The sequence below is a fragment of the Parasteatoda tepidariorum genome, chromosome 9 (assembly GCF_982258835.1).
Source record: "Parasteatoda tepidariorum strain Cologne lab strain chromosome 9, Ptep-v5.0, whole genome shotgun sequence".
NCBI lineage: Eukaryota > Metazoa > Arthropoda > Arachnida > Araneae > Theridiidae > Parasteatoda > Parasteatoda tepidariorum.
This window is the reverse complement of record NC_141763.1, coordinates 49,768,211-49,782,117: the sequence shown is the minus strand read 5'-3', so window position 1 is coordinate 49,782,117 and position 13,907 is coordinate 49,768,211. Positions and strand designations below refer to the sequence as shown.

The 13,907-nt window shown below is 31.4% G+C and overlaps 1 protein-coding gene across 1 annotated transcript in view; it reads right to left on the bottom strand.

The window, feature by feature from the left end:
* Window positions 1-3,686: 3,686 nt before the first annotated feature.
* Window positions 3,687-13,907, bottom strand: part of LOC122268318 (uncharacterized) — a 138,204-nt gene continuing 127,983 nt past the window's right edge. Inside the window, exon 3 of the mRNA XM_087151770.1 lies at window positions 3,687-3,888. Coding sequence (XP_087007896.1) covers window positions 3,766-3,888 — 123 coding nt within the window. The 3' untranslated portion in view covers window positions 3,687-3,765. The remainder of the gene's footprint in view (window positions 3,889-13,907) is intronic.

The window sequence follows — 13,907 nt, the reverse complement described above, 5'->3', positions numbered from 1 at the left end:
AGTTTGTTCAATTTTCTGTTCTTACAATATTCATTTTGCATTCTTTTAAAAATATAATTTAGAACTTTGTTTCAATTTGAACTTTTGAACTTTGTTGAACTTTTTTCTTCCGGCTGACTGGAAAAAAGCCACTATAATCCCTATCAAGAAAACTGGCAAAAAGAGTTGGGCCCCAAAGGATTTCAGACTCATAGCACTTACAATACAGCTTGCAAGATAATGGAGAAGATGATATTAATCAGAATTCAGTACTTTTTGCACAACAGGAACTTATTGCCTGGTGAACAGTATGGCTACAGGAGAGGCTATAGCACTATTGATCAAATCCTTTTTTTCTGCCAGAACATAAGAGATGCTCAAAATTTTAGGCCCACCCACCACACTATTGCCGCTCTCCTGGATCTTTCGAAAGCGTTTGACAGGGTATGGAAGCACAAACTATTAATTAAACTACACGACACATTTAACATTCGTGGTTACACCTTGGCGTGGATCTCGGATTTCCTGCACCACAGATCTATCAGGGTGAATTTTAACAACACCTTCTCAGACCCAATTGAGCTCGGACAGGGCGTCCCTCAGGGTTCGGTCCTGAGCCCTACGCTCTTCTCTTTTCACTTGGCAGGCATTGAGAAAACACCTCCTTAAGTGGAAAAAGTTGGCTTGTTTGCTGACGAAATCGTTCTCTGGGGCTCTGGAAATGATTTAGTCGAAATGGAAAGGAATCTTAACAATGAATTATTTGCTTTTTCAGACTACGCTTTGGAGTTCAAACTTTGTTTTAATCCTGCCAAATCCATCGTTACTTTCTTTACCACCAACAAAAGATTGTACAACTATCAGCCAAATATAAAGATGGATAACAAGAATCTTGCTTACGAAAAGCATCCAACTTATCTCGGATACGTCTCAGACCCAGAATGGACAAGCAACAAACATATCGAACATATTGTCTCAAAATGCAGAAAACGATTAAACTTGCTTAAATATATTGCGGGCAAAGATTGGGGAGCAGATGCTGTCACGTTAAGAGATACCTATTTGTCTCTCATTAGACCCATCCTGGAATATGGCTTTCCTGTGTACTCCTGTGCATCTGCCACTAACCTGGATAAATTGGAAAGGGTCCAACTAAGTGCTGCAAGAATAATTACTGGACTCAAACGTAGTTGCCCTAAGGAAATAGTCCTCTTTGAGGCTGATCTTCAACCCCTCCAAACTAGAAGAAAGGCAAATCTCACCAATTACTTCAAACTTTCTAGATATGGTCAGCACAATAGAATCTCTCTTTACCTTAACAACTGGCGCAACAATCAGCGACTGAAGAAAAACAGTCCATTCAGTCATGTTGAACTTCTGCATTTGCCTTCTGAAGACGTTGAGCCCCACTCCTTAAAATCTTATCTGAATCCTTCAGAGGGAATTCCCCGAGTCCATTTCCACTTCGACTTTTCTGCTCCGGTCACAAAGAAAGATCTTATCCCAGCTGAACTTAGGCAGCTAGCTTTGGAAATTTTAGGCGAGATTCCCAGTGACGCCGTAAAAATTTACACAGATGGTAGTGGACTCGGAAACCTAGCTGGTAGCGGCGTCTTCATTGAAATATCTGAGCAAAATTACTCCATCTGTCTCCGTATGCCTGATTTCACTTCAGTCTTTCGAAGTGAATTAACCGCAATTGAACAGGGCATCGATGCTATAATCAACGAGAGTGACTTTGGAGATTTTTGGATCCTGTCGGATAGTTGCAGCTCCCTTCAACACCTACACAACTGGACTAAAGTTGGAGACAAAACAAGCATCTCCATCCTTCTTAAACTTCAACTTATTTCAAAGCACCACGACGTTCATCTTCAGTGGATACCATCCCACGTTGACATCTTTGGAAATGAGCAAGCGGATCGCTTGGCCAAGGAGGGCTGTAGTCATTTAACATCTTCGTCCTCAGCCCTTACCTTTTCTGAGTATCAGTCCAAAATCAAAAGCCATCTATCAAAAAAGTGGAGGATCCCCCCCTCTCATCATTGGTATGCGGCCAAGGAACCGGGCTCTTCACTTGTTCATACAGGGGAAAGAGCATCTCAAACAGCTATTTCCAGACTGACAAGCGGACACACGAACAGTCTCTCGTACTTTAAAGGAAGAAAGACTTATGCAGTCTGCTCTAAATGTGAAGCCCAGCAGGCCTCAGCAGAACATTACCTCGACTGCTTGGGCCTTTCCAAGGAGGACTTATATGCTTCTCCACTTCTTGTAATCGACTTTTTGAGGGTCAACAACAAACTACTGGATCTTGTCTGACCTCGTCAGACAATTAGAGGATAAGTAACAACAACAACAACAACAGAACTTTGTTTATATAAAATTAAGTCATTTAAAATGAATTTGAGTATATTATTTTAATTCTGCATTGATAAATTTATCATTAATAAGAAAATTTATAGGTTAAATATAAATGTAAATATAAAATATGTTTATTTTACCTATTTTTTCAATTTTTATATTACAGAATTAACTTTTTTTATTTAATGCAACTTAAATAAATTATTATTTATTATTACAGATGGTTCGAAATTATATTCGCAAAACAAATGGATTTAAATGTTACAAAAAAATGCCACTTGAGATGGAAAAAGCTATCCAAAGGATAAAAGCCAAACAATAACAATATTAATTTTAATTTATTTTTATCAACAATAATCAGAACAAAAATGTTATTTTATAATGTTAATGATTTTAAAAATAAAACTGTGATCAAAATGTAATAATCGATCAAATACTCTATTTGTGTTATTTTATGAATAAAAAAATGGAATATATAATTAATAAAGTTATGAATTTTACTTCATAAATATCCTATATAGTAACTAAAATAACAATTTAATAGTAAAATTTGATTGTTTACAATGTTAACAATCATTTTAGTAGAATGGGTAGACTCGCCCCATACGAGAGATTTGTCAGCAGTTCCATAAAAATATACAGTAACAGCGTAACTGTTAATATTTTCTGAAATCGATTTCACAGCTTTAAAGAGGGATAAATAGCGATTCCGAAACACCTATTAAAAGACTTTTTTCTTTAATATTTACAAAAGTTTGACCACTTGAAAGTAGACAAACTGAAAAAATGGGTAGACTCGCCCCGGTTTACGGTACAATTAAATGAAATATGTTTTGTTTAGCATTATATTTAATTTATTCTTTCGTCATAATTAATATGTTAAGTTGTAATAGTTGTAGCCTATTTGAATCCTTAGATATAAAATAAATCATTGCAGCATTCGATGAGTAACTCTAAAAGCAAGGTTTAATATATTTCTTTTAACAAAATATTTGTAGTTTTGCATCCGAAATTAATCAAATAGCCATTTTATTTTAAGACAAAATTATTTTCAGATCAGCATTATAAGTGAATAAAAATGTAATTGACTAATCAGTCGTATAAATGGCTGTTTATAATCTGATCCATCTCTAATTTTAAAAAATTCAATTGGAAAATTTTTCTTAGAAATAAGCGACATAATTAAAACAAATTTTAAAATCGGAATTCTAACTTTTCAGAAAGAAATTCAACTACTTATCATTTAAGCATTAAATTAATGATTTTTTGGGGGGTTTTAAACAATTAAAGTGTGTTAGTGAAACAAATTTTGTATAAAAAAAATGTAGAATTTTATAATTGAATATATTTATTTCACCGACATTTCATGTTTCATCATAAAAGGTGGCAACAGTTATATTTACAATTTAAATTTCGATTTCATCAAACTTCGGCTCCGGAGCATAAATTTCCTTGTACAAACTCCATAATCTTATCAACACAGTCTTGTGGCATTGGCTCAGTTACTGCACAGCGAACCTTTTCCATATCTTCAGACATGCATATCTAAAAGATAAATAAATAAATATAAAAATAAAAAAGAAATAAAAAAATTTAAAATTTAAGGAACACGGCAAATTACCTTTATTCTACTATTAGAAATAAAAGTCACTTCAAACATTTTAAGGTGGAAAAAGTCTACACGATGAAAATTCGGGATCAAATTACAGTATGACGTACGTCATCCAGACTTCCGGTACTTTTTATCGTAAACTTTTACGGGAGAAAAAATATTATATACCGTAATTTTTACCGCAATATTCAATTCAAAATCACTGAGTCACTATAGTTGAATAATTATTAATGTAAAATATATGGTATAAAATTTTGCTGTAAAAATGGATTAAACGGTAAAATTAATTTTACGATTGATGCATACGGGGTGCTGGTAATTTACCGCAATTCGATATGAAATTTATTACAGTGCATACGTTTCGATTTGCTCGCAAAGAACCCATTTTCAATAGCCACCAGACATTAATGAAAAATACAAAACAGAGTTGGTAAAGAAAAACCCACGTATATTAATACATAACATACATAATACATAATGTACATAATACATAAAGTATAATACATAACATATAATACATAACTTATATTAATACATTAATACGTATATAATACATATATTTTATACCTACGTTAAATTAATACATATCTCGAATCTGCTCTGGAATCTTGTATCGTTAATGTGGATGTCGACTCCTTAATTAACGGCATGAGTTTCTCACTTGCTCTGATTTACCCCATTTGGTCTCAATAATTTCTCAAGTCTACCGCAGATTTCCTTGTTTTGTTTTTGATTTATTATTTACTTTAAATTTTTTTCATTGGCAACTAAAAGTGTTTCATACAATTTAAGTCAAGGTAAACTTGATTGGAAAGCAAATAAAAAAAGTGCGTGGAGTCCCTCCGCGTGGAAGAAGTTAAGCTTCGTAACCTGCGACGTTAATTGTAGAAGAATCAGCAGTCGTAGAAGGATCACTAGTTCTGTTCAACGACTCTTTTTCCTGCACCCTATTAAATTATATGTGGAACAAAACAAACTAAAATAATATTTATCGAAAAACTAAAGTTTTATGACTTTCATTATTTTTATGCTAATGAGAACCAAAACAATATGGAAATGAATGATGGAAAACTGGATCCTACCACGTGATTTCCCGGCCAATAAAAATGTGGCGTTAAACGTTTAACGCAACCTCGTTGGAAGTCGTATAAGAAGTATAACTTTAAAAATGCATTCTATTGTTAATCTTACCTGAAGTCATTACCAAAGAGTTTTCGAAAAATTAACATGCTTTTAAGTGTTCCCATAGATAGAGCCAGAGACACGGCAAATTTTAGCATATTCTGGTATGTTTGATACTTTTATTCTCAGTATGGATTTACAGGTATTTAAGAATCAATCTTAATTGTTCAAGTGCTTTGGTCAAGACGATACGAAATTAGTCATAAAAATTACTTTCTTAATCAGATTTGGATTCTTGACAAGATCATTAAATCAAAATAGGATAAAAAGTTTTTTTTTAAAGTTTTAATTTAAGTGTTTTATATAAAAGTTTTAAAATAAATCAAATTTTTAATTCTTTTATGTAGTAGATCTAGGATGCGCTGTCAGAGAGGTTATAAATAAATTGTTTTAATTAATTATTTTTAATTATATGACTTTACTTACTATCATTTCTTTAAAAAAAATACAAAATGCAAAATCTTTTATAATGATAGACATTTTAGCGAAGCTGCTTTTCGAAAAGTAAGATTTTCTGCGCATCAAAATAATTCAGACAGGGGAGAGGAAAGTATGTGGACATTTTTCACTAATTTATCAAAATACCATATTAACACTAGATTGCCTAAGGAAGTCATTTTGACTGCTTTTTAATTTCAATTAGAAAAACAATGGTGTATATAAAGACAAAATTTCTTAGAATTTTGAGACTTTTTGTACAGTATGTACTTTTTTTATTGTTAATATTTACTAATATCGTGTTATATAATTGTAAATAATATAAAAAATATTAAAAATTAATTTTAAACAAATTTCTTTATTCTGTCACAATACAGTAGTTTTGACTGCTGTTAGGCAATATAGGTATATACTAAATTCCCGTTTTTATTTAGAGTTACAAAACTGTTTATTTTTTCAAAATAATTTTTGTTTTAAAAAAAGGTTGTTTTTGTAGACACTAGTCCTACTACATGGGACAAGCTATGAGGCTAGTGTGGACGAACCTTGATAATAAAAAAGGTTGTTTTTGTAGACACTAGTCCTACTACATGGGACAAGCTATGAGGCTAGTGTGGACGAAACTTGATAATAAAAAAGGTTGTTTTTGTAGACACTAGTCCTACTACATGGGACAAGCTATGAGGCTAGTGTGGACGAAACTTGATAACTTATTATTTTCTCGTTTAATACAACTCAATTAATATAATTAATTACAATCCAAGTCTTAGTGGAGAATAAATATTGACATATTATAATTAAAGTACTAATTTGTAACTATTATTTAATTTAATTTATCTGAAAGCAGAAAGCCAACTTTAAGTTGAATTTTCAATAGTTTTAAATTAATGATGAAATGTTTTGAATGGACAGCACACGCAAAAAAATCTCAAAAGCGTTGACAGGACCGTTCGTGATTATTCTGTTTTAGAATAATGTATTACAAAAAATAAATATTTAAAAAATACTTTGCTTTCGTTATTAATCCAACTTTATTGAATCATATTCTTTTCCCTAATTTCATAAAGCAACTCTGTTCAATGTTCTCAAAACCTTTAAAAAATGAATTAATGCAAAGATTCCGTGATAAACTTAAGATTGAAGCCTCTATTTTTAAATGTATATCATTCTACAAAATCATTCAAATTTAGAAAATAATTAACAGCAAATTTGTTACGTTTGTAACAAATTCATATTTCTTTCAAAGGCACGTCCACAAAAACCCCGCCGCCATATGCATACACGGGCCCAGAAGAGACATCTGAATCTGTTTGTTTATGCCTAATCCTGGTTAATTGAAACTATGTACAGCAACATTAAAAATTAAAATTAGTAAAAAAGCCGTATAATTTGTATTTTATGACCTCTTGTTGAAATTCTGAAAGCAAAATATGTTACTAATATAATATAGAAAAAACTTAACAACTTAAAAACCTTCATTTACAAATTTCTACTAAATTATTCACAGTATGATTACGCAAATGCGCATGAAAGTGTACACCAGTGATGCAAATCTACGATATCTCACAGAAGAAATTTGACAAATAAATAAAAAAAAAACTATTCAAAAAGCTATTCCATTACTTCCATTCAACTGGAATGGTATGTTGATGTTAGTAACAAAATTATGTCTATTGCTAAACTGTATAAATAAAGTAAACACATGACTTTGAAACCACGTGTTTATTTTGTATTCGTTACTAAATATTCATATTATAACGTTATATTTATATATTATGGGTATTTGTCGCTAAAAAGTAATTTTAAAAGTTTTAAAGGGCAAAAACTGTTTTATCGGTCTGGACGAAGAAGTAGTAAAAAAAATATTGCGTATAACTTATAAAAGTTGAGTTTAAATGTGCTGCAGGAATCTCTTATAAAATTTTTAACGAGAACAAATGAAAAGTAGGTGGTTCATTTTGTGTTAGTATTGTTATTCGAAAACCGCCGACTTTTCATTTGCATTTATAATTTATCTGAAATCAATGGTAAATTCATAAGAAACTCTTATATAACCACAAACCTCTTATATAACCAAAACTTAGTAAATTTGTGCCTGATTTTTTAACTCAAAATATCGTTTGCACTAATTAAGTCACCCCTCTAACCATTGAGTCACGGAACGTGAAATACCTTTATTAGATCAAAAGTTATTCAAGGAGGTCAAGTTTTTATCTTGTGCATTGTACATAACATTGAACTTGAATTAGGCAGGAATGTGTAGAAATAAGCTACGCCATGAGCCGAAAAATTGTCCTTGACATTTCTATTTCCAGAATAGTTGCCAAACTTAAGTTGGAAACATACAATAATGTTTAAACAATATCTGATATTATTTCAGAATCAAATCTATTATTGTTTTATTTTAAAACTTAAATTTAAATTATATTTAAAAAAAAAAGCCAGAACCAAATAGTTAAAAGGAAATTTAAGATAGATCAAACAACCAAACTATTTTACATTGTGATGTATTTTAAGTTTTGTATTCTGTCAACAATTAACTAATTTTTCATTACACAAACCTTTACATTAAATGCAACCGTGACATAGGTATAATTCTATATTTTACATTCTAAAAACAGTTAACCAGTTTTACATTCCATTATTAAGAGTGGCTTGTAAACAATGATGACATCGATATTTTGCATTTTACCAACCATATGACAAAAAAAAAACAGTTACTGCTACGTAATAAGCTATTTCTTATTTTATTTACTGAAACTTTAAAATTGTTCCAATCTTAAACAGTACAAAAATCATTTTAACACGTATTTAAGATAACTTACCTTTAAACAGATCGTGCATTAATTAACCATAAGAGGCACACTCTGGATACAAGGTTAGCATGATCATTTCCTTAGGAACACCGTAGCCTCCCGGGCTCTCACGGCGTCTTCGACCAAAAGCGGCTCTTGAACGACCAGGTCTACCTGGCCGACCATCAGGAGCACCAGTGCCTCCCACTCCCCCATGGCCTTCTGGACCACCAGGAGATCCTATACCACCATCGCCTCCTGGACCACCAGGGCCTCCGATACCACCATCGCCTCTGTCACCACCGGTGCCTCCTGGACCACCATGGTATCCTGGACCACCATGGTATCATGGACCACCACGGGCTCCTTCACCACCATTGCCTCCAGGACCACCAGGGGCTCCTACAACAGCATCGCCTCCGTCACCACCGGCGCCTCCTTGACCTCCAGGGTAACCTGGACCCTCTCGTGATTCAGGAGCACCATTGCCTCCAGGGCCTCCTTATCCTCCTCCACCACCAGGGGCTCCTTTACCACCATTGCCTCCTGGACCACCAGGGGCTCCTTCACCACCATCGCCTCCTAGACCACCGGCGCCTCCTGGACCACCAGGGCTACCTGCGGGAACACCATTGCCTCCCTGGCCTCCTCCAGCACCAGGGGCTCCTACACCACCATCGCCTCCTGGACCACCGGGGCCTCCTGGACCACCAGGGCAACCTGGACCCCCTCGTGCTCCAGGAGAACCAGGACTACCTGGTTGTCCAGGAGAGCCATGTCTACCTGCTGCTCCAGGAGAACCAGGACTACCACCTTGACCTTGTACTGTTACAAGGAGGACCACTGTGATCAATAAAACTGAAAATATGAAGCACTTCATGTCGAAACAGAAGGAAACATGCAAAGGTATGCTTTTTATAGCAATAGTTCGATGCCGTGTGTATACTTCCTGCAACGTATCTGATTCATCTATGAATTATTAACAACACGAGCAGTCGAAACAACGCGTTATCATTGACATTCTAGACACGCGCTGTCAAAACAACACGCACTGATTAGAATTTTCTTCTTCTTTTGTGTAAGAGGAAGTGTATAAGGAAATTTAAAGATAACAGTTGGATACACGTGTTGAAGATTCAGATAAAAACTTTTTACTTGCGACTTCCTCATAAGTTCAATTCTTATATTATTTCAGAAATTTAGAAGTTATTGATCAGGTTTTCTCCTGATTATGTTTCGCGTGAGTTTGAAAGTGTAATATAATAATATATGCTATCTAAATAATGAGTTTGAAATATTATTGCCGATTAAAAAAAAGTTAATCTTATTACATTACTAGCTGGATGCCCGTTCTAAGTACGGGTTGAGAAAAAGGTAAATAATCATTAATTTAATACAGAACTACAAAATCATGTACAAAACTGAAAGACATATATAAACACAATTAATACAGCTAGAATAATTTCATTTATATTTATTTATTTATTTTTGTTATTTGTCCTTCTCGGTTTCTTTACGTTTTTGGATAAAGAAAAACCTAAAATACTTTTTTTATAATTTTATTTGTTTCCAAGGTACAGTCCGCAAAAAAAATATATCTCCCTGAATTACTTTCGCTCTAATGATCCGATTTTCACGAACTAATTGTTATCTTAATGGTCCCAAGCGTGGTGTTAATCTAAATGGTCCAAGTGTTAATCTTAATGGTCCAAGCATATTTTTCAATTGAAAAATCTAAAATTTCAACTGTTTTTATTTATTAAAAGATGAAAAAAATTAATTATTTAAAAAAATAATTTGGCGACAATGAAGAAATAATTAAATGGGGCGATTAATATTAATATGTGATAAACTTACCAGGAACTTGACTTAGAGCGCGTAACGTAAAATTTCATTCATATTTTTTTCGCTAATAATCGTTTGCTAATCTTTTTAATTTTAATTTTTTAAAACTATAAAATACGATGTTTCTTTTATAGTCGTCTAAAAATCTATTCGCAATTTTGTAAAGAAATTTGAATAAAACATTTTATTGAATAAAAAACATTTTATTCAACGATTGCAAGTTTTATGAAAGCATGCTTCTGACAGAATATGATTATACACCAGATTATGCTTATTTAATGTGATAATTTTTTTATTTTTTAGTTTTTTCCCTCTATAACTGATGCAATTCCAATAATATATATACTAATGAATAGATTTGGAATAAAATATTTATCAATTTCTTGAATATATTTTTTTATAAATATTAATAAAAATACGTAGTAAACATTTTTAAGCGTATCTCACATCATCGCAAAATTCTCCACATCTTATATATCGTCCTAAAAGTAATTTTTTAATCACCTGTCCGAGTGATTCGCAGAACTATTTTACCAACTATTTAACTAAATTTTAACATTTTCAAAAATCTTATTCTTTACCCTACTACGTTTATTACTTCCTCATCAATATACTAATTAATTTTTTTAACACTTTAATTTAGGTTTTATTTAAAGTAAAGTTCCTTTATAAATTATAGTGAAGTTTTTTTTTGAAAGAATTATTGTCTGCTACCTAAGAATAAAACCTTGTTAAGAAATTAAAAACATTCCGCTGTTTAAAATTGTTTGATGCAAATCAGCTGATTATTTACTAATAAGTGTAACATTTTTTTCGAAAGAAAGAATATAAATCATTGATTGTCTTTTTTTGTTTCTTGTGACTTCAACATAGATTGTCTAAAATGGTATTGATGTTAGTCACTACAAAGATTATGAAGATACCGAGCATAAGAAACTGTCGAATACGTAGCCGAAATTTTTAAGCGGCTTAAAATATCTCAGTATGTTAACTGTCGTCTTAACATCTTAGTTGTGAAATTAAATTTTTAATTATCTGACCACGTGTGATTCACTAATTATTTCTTTATATCATTTACTCTTTCTTTGTGATTCCATGTAGATTTTTTTCCGGATAATATACTAAACTATTTTCTTTAACTTTTTACTTTAGCATAATTTCCAAGATATTATTGTAGTATAATTTGTTATCAGGAAAAATGCTTTATTTTGTTAAGCAGGAGATGCTAAAAATTTAAATTTGTAAGAAGATTCCGAAGCGGTGCCAATTTTAGAATCATCTGATTTAAAAAGAAAAATGCAATAAAAAATACGCAATTTCCGAACTTATTATGATTAAAAATAAAAATAAAAATTTAAAAAAAAAGGGGCAAGAAGGCTAAAATACTTTTTACAGAAACTGTGAAAACCAATTTTTTCTATATTTCGTCAAAAGAGGATATGAATGATATTGCTCCAAGAGACCTACTCAATAATTTCGCTATTTCCAGAATGAAATCTGATCGAAACACATTTCCTTGAAAATTCAAACGAGGAAGAAAGTGAAAATAATAAAATAGTTAAAATAATAAAATTAAAAAGTAAAGCAATAAGTTAATTTGATTTTAGTATGAAATCTTCGAATAAATATAGCAAGAACAACATAATCTAATTAATATCAGATAAAAAGTTCATGTATTTAAACTCTAAAAACTTAGAAAATCATATATAATATATAAATCGATTCAAATTTTCTTTTCAAAGGAGATTAAAGTAAAGAAATTTGTTTTTTGGACAGAAGTCAGCTTAAAAATTGTCTATTGCTTGAAACTTCGAGATATTTTCTATCAACTATTAATTAAACCTCTCTAAACAATCACGGAACATTATTTTAATTTTTTTTACTGTCAGAGCTTGGTTGCCTAGCAACCTAGTAAAATTAAGCATTCTTCTTTTGAATTAATCAATGGGTTATCTTATAATATTCATTTGCGCTGGCGACTTTTTTTTGGTGGTTTTCTGGACTATCGCCAGATATATAAACCTTTATTGCAACCCAATTCTTTTAAAATTTTGTCTACCCCCTCTGATTCAAGTGTCTGGATTCCAAATATGTACAAAAAAATATATGTTTATTCAGAGAAAGTACTTTTTTGTGTCTGATTTCGTATCTTAATTAATAGTTAGCACTAATTAATTAGCATATTTGAAGTCACCCCCCGGAACCATTAAGATTGACACTTAGTTCTTGAAAATCGGATTATTAGAACGAAAGTTATTCAGGGTGATATCTTTTTTTTTGCGGACTGTACACCTGTACTAACATTTTGTCAATGCAGACATTTACCGGGCAGATTTATTACCTCTTTCAGTGGCATCATATTAGGTGGGCCAACGTTGCACCCACAGGAAGGACTGATAGGATAGAGAATGAAGGCACATCCATGACATGCCTGGGATTCGAACCCAGAACCTTTCTGATGCAAGGCCAGTTCCCTGACCCTTACAGTCCGTTCGGTTCAAATAAAAATGCTATTGAACGAAGAAGACTCACAATCACCAAAATGTACCACAAACAGGTGGTTTTTTCCTGTACTTATTCGTAGGGTAATGAAAAACTCCTTTCAGCGGTATCTATAATAAAACTGCACCAATAATCATGATACCATTATTGCCTTCACCAAATTTAATTAAGCATAATTGTCAATAATAGCACAACGATTTTTTACCTTTCTCTTAGACGAATTAATTGAATTTCTCAATTAATTTTGCATTTTAGTCTATAGCTTATTTTTTATTTTCAGCTAATACTCATTATTAAAATCAAATTAGCATCATTGGCGTCAAAAAAAGTATTAAAATTTTTTTCTTTTCTTCTAAACGAAAAAAAATTATTTCTCCATTAATTTTGCGTTTCAGTACCTAATTTATTTTATTTAAATTACCATTAATTCAAAATAATTTTGATTTACATTAATACGTTTCAAACAGTAGAAAAAAATAAACACGTCTTTTCAGATTACTTTAGGAATACTCATTTGGTGAGGTAGTCCACTTATACTACCACGTTCAGGTTAATAATTGAGATATAAAGAATAAAAAACAACTAAACATTAAAAAAAGTGCAATAAACTATTTTTTTAAATAATAAAAACTATTTATGAAAGCTATAAGCTGGAAAACATCCCTGATGTTATCTTTAAAATATTTGAGAAAACACAATCGTCTGCAATTTTATTTATAAAGGCTTATTGATATGGGAAAATATCATTTTTTAAACATCTCTCCCAAACGATCAATCAAAATTTTTGAACAATTGTTTGGATCATGAACTATAACTAATCCTTTTCACCTCTGTCCTAATTTCAGAACACTACAACAAAGAATTATTAAGGGTCATTCTCACGAAAACTGTCATTTTTCAGTTCATAAAATCCCGAAAAAGTAAAGTGAATAAAAAGCTCTGAAACTTTTTATATTAATAGAAATATGTAATGGCATTATAAAGAAAGTATATATCCTATAAAATATACTTAATATTTAAATTAATTAATTTTTTAAATAATTAATTTATAATAATTAATAATTAATTTAATAAATAAATTAATTAATTTAATAAATTAATTTTTTAATTTTTTAATTTATTTTTCAAATTAATTAATAAGTAAATTAATTATTTTCACTATTTAAAAAGTGAGGGAATGACACTAATAG